The following is a 14,257-nucleotide window of genomic DNA, read 5'->3' as shown; positions in this document are numbered from 1 at the left end:
CCTGTGTGAGCAGGCACCTTGGGGACACTGGGGTGCTTGCCGCTACACCGCCCCTTGTCAGTATTGATGTCATAAAGAGGTGGATGGAGTTAACTGAGAACAGGACTGGCAACCCTAGTTTGGGGGAGGCCATCCTGGCTTCTGTGTCCACACTGGCCTCGAGCTATAACACACTCCCTCCTCCTTGGTCTGGCCCAAATGAGCTGGGCCCTCTTCTCCACTTCAGGCCTGAGGCAGTCTTCTTCAACCAGAAGGGGGTGGGGGTGGAGGATGAGAATCATTCTGTAGCCCCAGACAAACACACCAAGGATATGGCATTTGGCTTCTCAACTGGCAAATGTCTGAACAACCCAAGGACCACCACACCTTGGATTCCTACTTAATAAAAGTTCTATAAACGGCCTTTAACAAATTCCCAGAAGTACAATGCCCTCGTTTTTTGTGTCACAAACCACTCCAAAATGTGCTAGAAACAATATTAATGGTTATTTATAGAATACAAAAAAATTAGTATGTCCATTAAAAAAAGTAACAATAATTAGCACGCTACCACTTGTGGCCAAGGAGAGAATACAGAAAAGACCATGGAATGAGTAGCCAAGGTACATCACAGCCCTGCATTCTGCCCCCTCCCGAGAAAGGCCCCCAAGAGACTCCTCGCTCTGTTAGCAACCAGTATCTCCCCAAGGGCCGCCCAGCAGGGGGTCTTGGAGCACTGCCTTCACAGGGGCTGAGGGAGGGCACCAGGGGCCCACTGGCTCATCTCCCGTCTCAACGTCCTTGAAGCATTTTTTTAGAAAGCAAGCTCTCACTCCGGGAAAGCAACAAAATGACATGCAGAGGACACACCCCTGGTCACCTTCCCCAGCAGCACGAAGGGAACACAAAACAAATTCCAGTGGCAGCACTCGACCCTTTCCCAGAAGACAGATTTCCTTTGAAATATGGGATTAGTATAGACAGTAAAGTCTTGAAAGAAACCCCAACCCAGTTTTGACTACAACGGGAAACGTTCTCCCATGCTGAAAGGTTTGAACTGTTGGCTTTTTTTGGTGGGGGTGGAGGTGGGAAATCAACCAAAATATGAATAGAAAACCTTTTTTGTCTAAAGTTTCCATTCAATTGTGCTCAAGAGTTATGGTGTGCCATCAAGGCCTTCAGTGACAGTGAATTCCTCTGGTTGTTGAGGCTGAGACTGGGTGGCAAGGGGTAAACTCTCTGCTGACCAACCAAGCACACCAGCTGGGCCCCCAACCTCAAGGACGTCCCTGAACCAGCCTGGAGAATCCAAGTGCTCGAGATCCTGGTGCTCCCAGAAGCCTCTGGCAGAACAAGCAGGTATGTAGGCCTAGGGCCTGTGGCTGGCACAGGCTCGCCCCACAAAGCGGAACCTCTATGGGGATAAAAAGCTGATTGTTTCTTGGTCGACAACAGGCATTCCAAGCCCACCTAATTCTGCCCACCAGAGTGCCATCGGCCCACCCTCCTGTCACACAAAAGCAGAGGCATGCCCTAGGAAGGGCTGTGGCATCCTGGAGAGCATGTGGGCGGGCAGTGCTCCCCAGTTATCTGGCAGCAGCTTCAGGGCTGGTTCCTTCCCTTCCAGTAGCCCCAGGAGGGGAGTGTGACAATGTGTTTAGCAGAAGGAATGTGGATGATGCAGACGCCAAGGCTGCTGGGGTCAGAGAGGGGGGAATCTGCACCAGACTCTGCTGTTCTGATCCCAAACTGAAGGATTCTTTGGCTGTTTCTTCAAGACCCAGCTTGTTCAGACGGCAGCAGGCACTTTAGGGAGGGCACAGAGGCCCACATTTCTGGGTGCAGGGAAGATGCCCAGAGACCCAGGGCACAGGAGAGCAGATGACACTGGGGGAGACCCCTACTCTGCCCAAGCCTGAGCCAGATGGTGAGGCCCCACAATCATCCACGGCACTGAACACCATGTCCCAAGTCACCCGGCCACAGATGCACAGAAGAAGGAAGCACATACATAAATTAGAGGAATCATTTAGCAGGGCATGGGGTGGTTTCCCCAGCCAAGAGAGGGACGAACAAGTCCAATGCCCCCGAAACAGTGCTGGCTTTGGTTCAGGCGGGCACCCTTCAGCCCTGCTCTAGACTGTCCGTGGGCTGGACCACAGCATATGCTGCCGGGCCCAGGGACAGCTGGCGACTGAAGAAGGAAGTTGTCCGTTTGGGTTTCACTCGCTTGATCTCCTTGCCTGGGAAGTGGGAGGGAAGGAGAAGATTTGGCTCAGTGGGGGGACAGAAGAGAGGGGGCATTTGCTTTGGGCTGGTGATACTGGATCTTGGCCATCAGCCAGGCTGATGTGAAAGTGGTCTGAAGGTCAGTGTCACAGAGCGCTGGGCTCAGACAGACCTGCAGTGGCCTTAGCTCAGTGCTACTCTACGGGAAGGGGCCACCCTGTCCCCTTTCCTGTCTCAGCTTGGGGAGAGGGTTCTCGGGCAGTGGGAGGTGCCAAACCTTACGAAGGAGAAGAGATGGGTATGTAACAGCAGTTATGTTGGCAGCAGGGATCTGGGAAATCCTTATAAAATCCAGTCAAGAACAGCCCTGCTCTGGGCCTGGGTGTGAGACTGGGGTGAAAGCAAACTGAGAAGTATTTCAGGGTTAATTAGAGCAGCAGCCTTGTGGAACTGTGGTGTCTACCTCCCTTCCATGGGGTTCAGTGGAAGCCAAGGTCACTGCAGATGGCATCTGAAAATGAGATCTGGCCTTCAAAATTCAGGAGTAACAGGCTCCTGACCAAGAATGGAGTACACCTGACAAGGGGGCAGTTAGGAACAGAAGTGCCTGGTGTGTCCCACAAAATATAAATTAAGAGATTTAAAACAAAAGGGAAGGAGAAGGGAGAAAACTGACTGTTCTACCCAGATCCTACCTGGTCTCTCTTCCGTCCTGGACAGACATTGACCCCTGCCAAGCCCCACACCTGTGTGGGGGAATCCCATCAGAGTCCCTGGTCTACTATGACACTCTGGCTCAATGGTGGTGGGCTGGGCCGTGAGTCAGAAACACTTGAGCTCAAATCCAGCCCCAGATACTTACTAGCTGTGTGACCCTGGGCAAGTCACTTGACCTCTATTTGCCCCAGTTTCCTCAAATGTAAAATGGGCATAAAAGCAGCACCTTCCTCCCAGGGTTGTTGTGAGAACCGAATGAGGTATCTGAAAGGTGCTTAGCACAGGGCCTGGCACATAGTAGGTGCTTGCTTACTCCTCCTGTCCTAGAAAAACTCTCATCTTCAGATGTCTATACACAACTACACAAAGCTATGGATGACAAGCAAGATGAACGAGGGGCCCTAAGCGAGGAAGCAAATCTGACCTCAGAGGCATCTGTGAGCCTCCACGACAGGCTATGGCTCAGGAAAGGGCTGGCAGAGGGAGGGCAGGGCCTCTTTAGTGAAGGGACTGAACGTGCTCATGTGAGGAAATCTAGGAGCCAGGGAGCCTGGACGGGGCAGAGGGGGATGGGGGGCCTGCCCCCAGGGCGGGTTCTGAGCCCTGATTTTCATGCCACAGGGAGAGCTTCTGGCTTTCTGCATCCCTAGTGCTGTGCACAGGGCCAGGCACACAACAGGTGCTTAATAAATGCTTGCTGACAGACCCTTCTCACCAATAAGGAGGATCTGGTTGCTGGGGTAGAAATAGTGGGGCCCCTGGGATCAAATGAGCACTCCATCTTAGACGATGAATAGAGGGGGAGAGGGAAGCCAGGCCCAGCCCGACACGGGTCCTGGATTTGGAAATGGGGGCCGTCAGAGCGGAGGGGGATGCTAGGTAGGAGCCCCTGGACGGATCACTGAGAGCAAAGAACCCAGGAGGGGCGGAAAGAGCTCAGGAATGAGACTTTAAGGATCAAAAGAGAAAGCATGCCCATGAGAAGGGAAAGGGGAGAGCAGAGCTACCTGAAGAGACTTCTGTGGAGGGACAGGAATTATTGACCAGACAGGATCAGGAAAGTTCTTAGGGGAAACTTAGTGACGTGTTCCCTGTTAAGTGAGAGGTGAGCCACTGAGTAGCAGGTGGCTCTGACTCAAGAAGAGACAGAAGGCTGAGGCTGGCATGGTGACTGAGACCTGGCAGAAGACTCAGCAGCAGTGACAGGGGTAGGAGCAGTCAGACGACAGAAGACTTCAGCTTGAGATTCAAAGGGGACTGCCACACAAATATCATGGTCACTTTCCAAGGCCCCTTTAAGGGTGACTGTCAGGTGAAAGTGCTTGTAAATGATCTGTGGGACCCAGTGGGGAAATGAGGGTCCCAAGCAGTGGGCGGAGATATAATCTCAGCTGTGGCAGCTATCCCTGAATAAGCCAATGGCATCAAAGCCAGATTTGGTTTCTATGAGGAAGACAGAGAGAGAGAGACAGAGACAGAGAGAGGAGAGACAGGAACAAGGCCTGTGTAGTCAGGCTCAATCTAGAAGAGGGTGGACAGGTGTGGGGGGGTGTGGTTTTGCATGGAGCCCAGCCCCTGCCCCTGCCTGGGGTCAGGAGCCACTCACCATCATCCACATAATCGATGGTGGCCAGATGCTGAATCCGGCTGCAGACCACACTGCTCTGCCTGCGGAGCTGGTGGCGCTGAGAGGTGGCTGGAGGCTGGGGGCCGGGCCCAGCCGTGGGGCTGGCCTTCATGTCCTGGGCCAGGCCGGGCTCCTTGGCTAGGCTCAGCTCGATGCAGTACTCGATGAGGCCGCTCATCAGCTCTGCCTAGGGAAGCCCAGGGAGAGAGCGGGCTGCGCCGTGGGAGGCAGAGGAGACGGAGCTCTTCGACCCAGTCCCCATCCCTGCCCCAGGCCTTCGGAGGCAGAGGGCCCAAGCCAAGGCCTGCTTTCTTTGCCTCTCTGAGCCTCAGTCTCCTGTAAAACGAGCCTAATCACAACTTCACTGGTGGGGAGCAGAGGACCTGAGGCACGCCCCCCCTACCCCGCCCTGGCAGCCCCACAAGCCTCAGAGAGACAGCCCAAGCGTGGCAAGCTCAGTGTTCCTGGGCTGCCCAGTGAGCACCAAGGTGAACCAGACCCCTGCCTCGGGCCTGGCTCAGCCCAATTCTCCCCTGAGCATGTGTGCTCAGGTTGCCGGTAGCAGAGCCCCCGAACATCCCAATCAACAGGCCGGGCTCCTGACCCCAGGACCACAGGCCACCTTCAAGTATGGGGGAGCCCTCCCTGAAATGCTTGAGCATTTTGACCCCTCCAAAACCTCTCCTGGATAGGGGGCAGGTGCCAGCCAGAGGAGCTCTCCTGGGTGAGAGGCAGCCTAGCACAGAGTGAAGAGCTAGAGGCCCTGGATTCCAATCCTGGCCCTATGTGTGTGACCTGGGGGAGGGGGAATTCACCACTGGCCAACCTGGAGGCTTCAGACACAGAGTGGGATGTGCTCGTCCCAGCCGCCAAGGCTGCTACCTGCTTGGAGTAGACCTTCAGCAGCTTGTTGATGGGCGTGCCCTCACTCTCCCCATCGAACTCCAGCCACAGGATGGGCTCATCGTCACCTGAGCAGGTGTAGTCCCAGGACAGTTCTTGGAAGCGCAGGCCCAGGAGGACATGCTGGTAAAGAGACAAGGGGGGAACAGTCAGAGGGGAGGTCATGGACACCACGTGGGAGGCCAGTCTGTCTGCCACAGGGGTGTGGCTGAGAGGACTCACTCTCCTTGCCAACAGCAGAATGAAATCCTGCCACTGGAGCTAAGCAGTTAAAAGAAATGAGAGCCCCGTGGTTCCGAGAGGGCTGCGTCCCTCAGAACCTTTCACAGGACTGGGGGTGGTGAGGAAGAGGACAACCAAGGAGAAAGAGGTGGGGAGATGGGCCAGGGGACCTCACTCCTGAATCTAAAGGCCTGACTCGGGGCCATTGGAATCCGCATGGTAAGACCCTGGGAGGTCAGAAGCTGAGGCACTGGGAGGAAACCTCTGAGGCCCATGAAATGTCAGACAGAGCCCAGCACTGTCTACTGAGCTCAGGTGCCCAGAGAAGCAGTCTCCTCAGGCCCACTCCAGATTCTGCTGAGACCCTGGGACATACAGAATGGGCCCCGGCAGAACTGTACCTTCTCCTTGGTATCGATGACGTGGACACCCTCCAGGTTGATGGCCACGGTCACGGCCTTGCGTCCACCCCGGTGCAGGAAGCCCTGGGCCGGCTTGTCGACCTCGCCACAGAAAAACGCGCACCTGGGGGGGCGCAGGGGTAGCTGTCATTAGGCTTGGAGCCTTGCTGGCTCAAAGGCCCCTCCCCGTGACTCACCCATAATAGGGCAGTTCATGGCACTTGAGCAGGTAGGCCCGGTGATGCCTGGTGAGCAGCTCAGCCTCTGGGCCTGCCGTCTCTTCCTTCACCTCCTGGTAGGCATTCAACAGGCCCTGCTCCCCTGGTACCAGTCGGGTTCCCCGGCTCCGGAAGGCTGTGAAGAGGGTGTGAGGCCGCTTGCAGAGATGGGCAGGTAGGAAGGAGTCAAGTCTCTGTCTGGAGGGCAAGATGGGCCCTGTCAGGGGGCGGAGCCAGAGCTCCTGGGGGCATCAAGCCACAGGAGGGAGGGCAGGGCAAAGGGGTTAAGTGGTAAAGAAGGCTTTCTGAACACCCTACTCTTACAACGGGGTGGGATGGGGCCCAGGCCTCTGCAGACAGATAGGAGATGGCCCATGATGGAGAAGGCCAAGGCTTTAGGGAGGATGGGGCCGGGGACAAGCAGGCTGCTGTCAGAGGCCCAGGGTCCCTCACTGAGGCGGCCAGAGCTGAGCCGGGCTGGCCTTGCAGCCCCTCAGACTCTAAGTGTGTCAGAGCCCAGGGAGGACATGCTTGGTCCTGCCTCACTCAGAAAGTTGGGGTTCCAGTTCTGGGGCAGCCACTTCCTCACAGGGGTCTCCTCTGAGCCTCATTGCTTCACCTAGGTCAGACCCCTCTGGCAGTCTCTCTGCGGAAGCCTGGGGGCTCCTTTTCTCAAGAACACTTGAAGAAAACCCTCAGTGTCAGAGTTGAGTGAAGAAAAAATAAACATGCATCTCCTGCCCAAGCCCAGGGGTCCTCGTCGGCCCTTACTTCACGGCGCAGGCTGTCTGCGGGCCTTGGCGGTAAGGCCCCAGTTCCAGCCGGCACACCAGGGCCCCGAGCTGCTCACAGTCCTCCACGTCACAGGGATAGCGCACCTCCAAGACATTGAACTTGGCCTCTTCATACAGCAGCCTCAAGACGTCCTCATTGTTGACCTAAGAAGCAAAGGAACCTCAGAGGCCTGGCCCAGGAGGCCAGAGCAGGGCCATGGGAGCATGTGAAAGGGAGATGGGAGAGAAGGCAGAGAAGGGAAGCACCTGGGGAGTCTGTTCTGGGCTTTGCTAGGGCCTGGCAGCCTCACCTGCAACTCCTTCCGCTTTGGGAAAAAGACATTCCTCCGGAACTGTAGGGACGGCTCATCTGGGGACGGAGACAAGAAAGTCAATGGCCTTGCCCTCTCCCCAGACACCTCTATTCATCCAGCCCTGTTTCTCTTGTCCTGGCTTGCTCCCATCCCACAATCTGGCCTCACGTGCCACGGTTTGTTAAGGGGACTTATAGGGGACACTGCAGGTGGCCTCTTCTTGAGGTCACCTTCAGGCAGGGGAAAGGGACGAAGGCCAGCCTTCCAAATCATCTGACGGCTGCAGAGGCAAAGGCCGGCTAGTTGGAAGGCTTTCTGCTCATCTCAGGTCTGCTCCACCAAGCCTAGGCAGGCTGTGGCCTAGCTAGCCAGCTGGTCACCAGAATGGCCCAGGCTCTAGAAGGTTTGGGGACAAGTCCAGGAGGGACTGTGGGTCAGACTCCATGGTTAGAAGTCCCATGACAAGGTGTGGGCTTCACTCAGCCTGAAGGCCTCTCACCTCTGATTCCTCAATTAAAGAACTGGACCTATTTCAATAAAAAACCTGTCCCCACTAATCTGAAAAGGAAAAAGGAGGGAGGGCGGGCAAAGAGAAGTCCCAGGATCGTGAGGAAGGGAGGTGTTACAGACCCACAGCCATGTCATCCTCCGGGGCGTCGGTGAAGCGTAACAGCAGTTCCGGCCACTGCCGGCACACCTTGTACGGCTGGTGCTTGGGCTTCAGCTGCACCTCTGCCAGAGAAGCAGAGAAGGGGCCTTCAGCGCCAGAGGCAGCGCCTTGGGAAAGTCCAGGTCCCTCCCTCCCCTCCCAGCTCCGTCCTGTGCTGGGTCCTTGGGATGCCCCCAGCAAGGCCCAGCTGTGGGGAGCACAGGACGGGCCTTAGGTGGCTGGCCCAGGCCAGGCCAGGGTCCCCCCTCCAGAACCAAAGGTCAGGCAGCCCCACCCAGAACCTCCCTCCTCTGGGGTCTGTCTACACTGAGCCCCCACAGGAGGCAGCTGACTCAGTCTGGCTGATACCTGGTCCTAAACATTTTACAAAGTGATTCTGTCCCAGAATCTGGGCACAGTGGAAAGAGGCCTGGATTTAAAATAAGAGAAACAGCGGGGCCTCTTTCCTGTCATGTTAGCTCTTGGGCCTCAGTTTCCTCCTCACACTCAGTGACCCTCAGAAGTGTCTCCAGCACCTCCCTCCACAACATTTCACTCTGCAGCACTTCCTCCCCCAGCCTCCGATCCGCCCAAGTACAGCCCTGCTGGGAATCTTCCAGGCCTCTGTCTGGTGGCTGCCCCCAACCACTCCTAACATCCCCCCAGCCAAAACTGGTCTTTCCAGTGACCTCACTCCTATATTCTCCTCCTCCAACCCCACTGCTTTTCCCAGTGGCCCCTGGGATCAAACGGTCTGTCCACTTACTACAGTTCTGTGCATCTGCTACCAGCACCTCCCTGAAGAGGAGGCGCTCCTGGGGACACAGCCTTGCACACAGCGGGCCCGCAGTGGCATGAATGTTACTGGCTGAGTCATCAGGACACCTGGGCCCTAGGCTGGAGTTAGCAGGGTCTGGCCCCACTGCCACTGCCTTACTGTCCTGGAGCATTTAGTCCTAAGCTGGCAGGGGCCTGCAACCCCAGTGCCTCACTTGGCCTCTCCGGGCTATGCCCTCCCCATGCTTCTGGGCACAGCCAGGGAAGTCTGCTGATACCACACTGGGCAATAAGTCAGGGTCGTGGCTCGTTGGGCCATGAAGAAGTCCCCTCAATGCTCACTGTGAGGCTTCCACTCAGGTATGCCTAGGGCTGGGGTGGAAAAGGAACTCCAGGAGGAACAGAGTCAACCCACGCCAGAGCGCCTCAAGTCAGACAAGTGTCTGATTCCCACAGCTGGAGAGTCAGGAATGTGCCCAGAGCTGGGGAGGGGGAAGAAGGCAGAGAGCTCCAACACATCAGCTGTCAGGGATGGCACGCCCCCACTTTTCCCTACATGGAGCTGTTATGCAGGGGCAGAGTGAAGAGGGGAAGGGGTTGGGGCAGATAGGAGTCCCACCCCTCGAGCCAGGGAAGCATCAAGACCTGGAAGATCTAGACAAACCATGGGACAGGTGGGGACAGGAGCTGGGGGTGCTGAGGAGAAGGGACTGGTGGGCAAGGCCCAAAGGAGAGAGCAGGGGAAGGATGGCATCTGAGTGGACTGGCCGCCAGGCAGCCTGACTCCTCCCAAAGGACTCAGTTCCTGACAGATGATGGCCCCCTGGCCCTGGCAAGGTGCCAGCCCCTCTTCCAATTCCATGCATGTCTTTGGGGCAGTGACCATCAGCCTCAGAATCAATGATGAAAACCAGAGCTTAAAGGCCCCTATGGCCCAGCCCCTGCTTAGAAATGGGTGGATTATGCCTGCTCTACCACCTGGAGGGCCAAGTCCACCCCCCTCAAGGGGAGTGCAGGCACAGAGCAGAGGCAACCCTTCCCCAGGCCAGGGCTCCATCAGCTCCTGCCTGAAAAGAAGGGCAACATAGGGGTGCAAAGAAGGGACGGGAACTGCCCATGGTCATACATCAAAATCAAGAATCTGAACCCATGTCTCTGCACACCAGAACCAGCTTCCTAAGGCCCAGGCCTGCCTTGGTCCTCACAATGACCCTGGAGGAGGGTGCTCTTGCTATCGTCACTCCCATTTTCAGGGTGAGGACGCTGAGGCAGACAGCCTTCAGGTATCTTGGGCCCTTCTCCCTGACTCGGGTCTCCCAGTGGCCTGCTCTTCTCTGCAGCCTCAGGACCTGGTCCATCAGTGTGTGGAGGCAGCAGAGACCATTCTGGGAAGCACCAGGTCACAAGGGCAGTGACACCCGGCAGCAGGCCCTCTGCTGGGAGGCCTGGAGACAGAAGTCTGCAAGTGCTCTGCAGTCACTGCATTTCCATTGCCCACACCTGTCAGTGGTCCCTCCTCCCTGCCTCCCCACCCCACCCCCGGCACCTGCTCTCCTCTTCCCACCTTGGGCTTCATTCCCTCCACTCACTGGAGGGTCTGGAGGGCCCAGGAAAGGCCTTCCCTGTTAGCTGATTTCATGGAGTTCTCCACCTGGAAGCTGAGAAAACTACCTCCAGATAAACATTTTGTTTCCGAAAATAGCCCTTTCCAAGTTCCAATTCATAGGGTCATAGGTCTAGCGCTTGGGGGACCTCAGAAGCCAGAGTCTTTCCACCACACCAGACACCTCATCCAGCTGATAATGTCCGAGGGTCCTTACCAAGCAATGGCGAAATGAGCCAGAGGGCAAAGGCCTCCATGGCGATGTCCGGGAGCTGCAGGGCCTCACGGATGGTGCGGTGAAGGTCCTGGGCAGTGATGGAGGCCACGTTCTCCACGGCCAGGGGCACCGCTGTGTCATCCATGAGGTACACGAGCACGTCAGCCGCTGTAACAGACCCAGGTCACGCTGCAGCTGCCACTCCCACAACACCCCCCGCCCGCCCCGCTGCCATGTGGCTCACAGGGAGATGGTTCTTGTCTCTACCTTCGCCAGCCTTGGAGACCCAGGGGGAGGCTGTGGGGCCTGCTGGGGGGAGAGGGTCTCTGAGCTCTTCCATCAGCCCAGTGCTCCTCCCCAGAATGGCCATCCCTTGCCAAGCACCCCCAGGGAAAAGGGCACCTTTCTGGCCACAGGCTAGTCTGCACCAGCCTGCAAACCTGGAACCAGAACCTAGCTCTCTCGAATCCTAGGGAATGGGACCCAGAACACAAGAGTATCCTGCAGAATCAGACATGTTGAGCTCCCCAGGAGCCAGAGGGGGGTGGGGAGTGGGGGAAAGGAAGGGGCAGTGGGCAAAGGCACATTTCTGATCACGGCCATGGTCATTTATTAGCAGGCTGACAACCCCCAGGACCAAAGGAGATGGCAGAGGGCCATGCAAAGGGGCCAGGCTCTGGAGGGTGGCATGGGAGCCTGACCGAGTGGTCCTCCCCAGCCCACAATCTCCATCCATCAGACAAGCCTTCCTGCTGCCTCCACATAGAGCATGGCTCCCCACTGAGGTGCCACATGGGTCCACCTGTCCCTCATCCCTGGAATATTCCCCCTCCTTTTCTCTGCCTTTTGGATTCGCTGGGTCCTGCATGGTTCAGCTCAAGAATTAATTTCTAGGGGAGGGTAGGTGGTGCAGTGAATAGAGTACCAGCCCTGGAGTCAGGAGGACCTGAGTTCAAATCCGGCCTCAGACACAACACAAAAACTAGCTGTGTGACCTTGGGCAAGTCACTTAACCCCAACTGCCCTACCTTCCCCCCCTCCAAAATAAGAACTAATTTCTACATGAAGTCTCTACTGATTTTCAGTTGCTTCCCCCACCAAGATCGCCTTTATTCTCACTCTTTGTATCTGTACATGAGAAACGCCAGCCTCTGGGCAGACCTGGATTCGTTTTTGTCTTTCTGTGTCTCCAGGTCCAGCATAGCAGGGGCCTAAGAGGTGCTGGCTCATGGATGGAAGGAGCAGTCTGTAGTGCAAAGGTGTGTGAGCCTAGGCAAATCTGAGCCTTCCTGGGCCTCAGTGTACTCCTCTGCAGTGAGGACTCTCACATTCCCTCCCACACAGTAAAGAGACTGCTCTGTAAGGCTTACAGAAACTTCTTCACGGCTGGGAGGGCCACATGCCTCTGTGTGACCTCAGCAAATTCACTAAAGCCCCTGGACCTCTATAAAAACTAGGAGCCACGTCGGCAGTCAGGACGGAGGGATGGTGAGGAGCCAGGCAAACACATGCAGTCTTGGGGTGGCAGGGCCCTGGCCCCTCAATTCTGGCAAACCACGTGGTGTCAGACTAGGAGCTGCTGAGTCGTGTAGCCCGTGTACCCCGCCAATGCCACTCTGCACCTCCACCCCTGGAGGCCAATGGCGAGGAAAGCAGGAGGGCGGGAGGGCAAGAGCAGCAAACAGAGAGAGGCAAAGTGGGCTTCGTGGGGGGCAGCTCCCCAAACCTCGAGGATGGAATTGGTGCTATTAGAAACTGTAAGTTCAGAAGCCTGAGAAACGCAGGGGAGAACATGGGAGTGGACACTCATGAATAAGGGGAAGGAGGGTCACAATAGGGATGCCACCGGCCAGTCATGAGGGACAGGGCAGCCCCAGGGAAGCACAACTCTGGTCCGTGGGGTGGCTGGTCTGCCAGGTCTCCCCTTCAGAGAAGGGATGGAAAGGATGCAGCAATAAGTACTTCCCATCCCCCCAACCACATCTGTGCTCAGCCTTCCAAGTCCTTCATCAACTGCCCCTTGCCCCCTTCCCACCACCTCTGGCCTCCAGGCTCTCTCTCCCAGCTCCAGGCCTTTTCTCTGGCTGTGCCCTCACCGGGCTTCCTTCCCTCTGCCCACTGACCTCCCTGGCTTTCTTTATGTCCCAGCTAAAATCCCCCTCTCCAGCCCCTCTCAATTCCAGGATCTCCCTCTGGCCCTCATTTCCCACTTGTCCTGTCTGCATAAGTCAAATTTACTCAGTCTCCCTCATCTGACTGATTCTCAATCTTTTATCTTTCTTTGTATCTCCACAGCCTGGCACACAGTAGGCTTGATGACCTCTAAGGAATGACACCCTCTCCCAGGGGCATTTCCATCTCAGCTTTCCTTTTCCTTAACAGCAATGGCCCAGTTCTCAGAGATGGGTCCTGGGAGGCGCCTGCCCCCTCTCCTCCCAGGCAGGGGCCATTGCTGGGCTGTGTGGGCTGGGGGTACAGCATGTGGGCAGACAACACCAGGTGACTTGGGGGAGATGGCACGAACAACTGGTTGAAGAGTGGGGATGATTCAGAAAAGCTTCACAAAGGAAATGGCCCCTGAGCTGAGTCACGAAGGGGAGGAGGGAGGGCATGCCAGGGTCAGGGCTTAGCCCGTGCAAAGGCATGGAGATGGGAGATGGCACCAGCTTCAGGGACCAGTAAAGAGGCCTGGCTGGTGGGAGGGAGCCAAACTCAGAGCTTGGGGTCGGACCAGTGCCTCGGTCAGTGCTGTGGGGAAGGGAGAAGATAGAGACTCCAGGCCAGGGGAGGGGGCACCAGGGCCCGGATTATGAGGGAAGGCAGCTAACAGGATGAGGGAGGTACCAAAGCGGGATGAACAGAAGGATGGAAACGGCCGGGACCCGCCTTGGTCCCTCTCAGGCCTAGCCCAGAGCCTGGCCCGGAGGGGGCAGGCACCTGAGACACCCCCCAAGGCTGCCCCCAGAGGGCCCTGGGAGGTTGTGGGGCCAGGAAGCCAAAGGAGGTCTGGAGAGCAGGCTGGCTGGGAGGCCAGAGGCGAGAGCTTCTGCAAAACGGGGACAATCCCAGCGCCGGCAGCGGCGACCACGGTGAGGGTCAGCCTGGAAGATGCTTCTAAAGGGGGCTTGTAAAATCTCATCCCACGCCCCCTGACGTGTTCTCAGAACCACCCTGGGAAAGACGCGAAGTGACTGGCCCAGGGTCACGCAGCCCTTAAATGTCTAAGGCAGGACTTAAGCTCCGGTCAATCAATCAATATTTATGAAACGCCTACTAGGTGCCGAGCCCTGCGCCCTGCCCTCAAGGACGCGCAAATAACACGCGTGTGCACACGCACACACACATGTGCCCCCACCGGCCCCGCCCCCCCACGCCCCTCCCCAAGCCCCACGGCGCAGGACCCACCTCGGGCTCCCGCGGAGGACACGCTGCTGCGGTGGGACCGCTCGGCCGGCCCCGAGCCCCCCTCGCCTCCGTCCATCTGCCGAGAGAGCGGCTGGGTTAAGAGCCCGCCTGTCGGCATTCAGGTGGCGCCCGCTGCGGGCCGAACCGGGCGGGGCTTCGGAGGCTTCCCGAGTTATGGGGGGGGGGGGGGGGCGGGGTCCACAAGCGGCAGGGAGGGGGCTAG

General features: G+C 57.2%; 2 protein-coding genes across 2 annotated transcripts in view; one reads left to right on the top strand and one right to left on the bottom strand.

Annotated features, from left to right (window-relative positions):
• Window positions 1–14,257, top strand: part of FAU (FAU ubiquitin like and ribosomal protein S30 fusion) — a 380,300-nt gene that overhangs the window by 118,091 nt on the left and 247,952 nt on the right. The window lies entirely within an intron of this gene.
• FRMD8 (FERM domain containing 8) overlaps window positions 465–14,257 on the bottom strand; it is a 14,596-nt gene continuing 803 nt past the window's right edge. Inside the window, exons 2-11 of the mRNA XM_069066278.1 lie at window positions 14,035–14,110; window positions 10,630–10,797; window positions 8,014–8,115; window positions 7,381–7,439; window positions 7,068–7,234; window positions 6,276–6,494; window positions 6,079–6,202; window positions 5,435–5,578; window positions 4,532–4,739; window positions 465–2,222 (exon numbers count right to left, since the gene is read on the bottom strand). Coding sequence (XP_068922379.1) covers window positions 2,104–2,222; window positions 4,532–4,739; window positions 5,435–5,578; window positions 6,079–6,202; window positions 6,276–6,494; window positions 7,068–7,234; window positions 7,381–7,439; window positions 8,014–8,115; window positions 10,630–10,797; window positions 14,035–14,110 — 1,386 coding nt within the window. The 3' untranslated portion in view covers window positions 465–2,103. The remainder of the gene's footprint in view (window positions 2,223–4,531; window positions 4,740–5,434; window positions 5,579–6,078; window positions 6,203–6,275; window positions 6,495–7,067; window positions 7,235–7,380; window positions 7,440–8,013; window positions 8,116–10,629; window positions 10,798–14,034; window positions 14,111–14,257) is intronic.

This window comes from Petaurus breviceps, unplaced genomic scaffold (genome assembly GCF_028583685.1).
Source record: "Petaurus breviceps papuanus isolate PSGF00001 unplaced genomic scaffold, PetGlider_PUasm1.0 90721, whole genome shotgun sequence".
In the NCBI taxonomy this organism is placed as follows: Eukaryota; Metazoa; Chordata; class Mammalia; order Diprotodontia; family Petauridae; genus Petaurus; species Petaurus breviceps.
The sequence above is the reverse complement of the archived record's forward strand: the minus strand, read 5'-3'. Positions and strand labels throughout refer to the sequence as shown.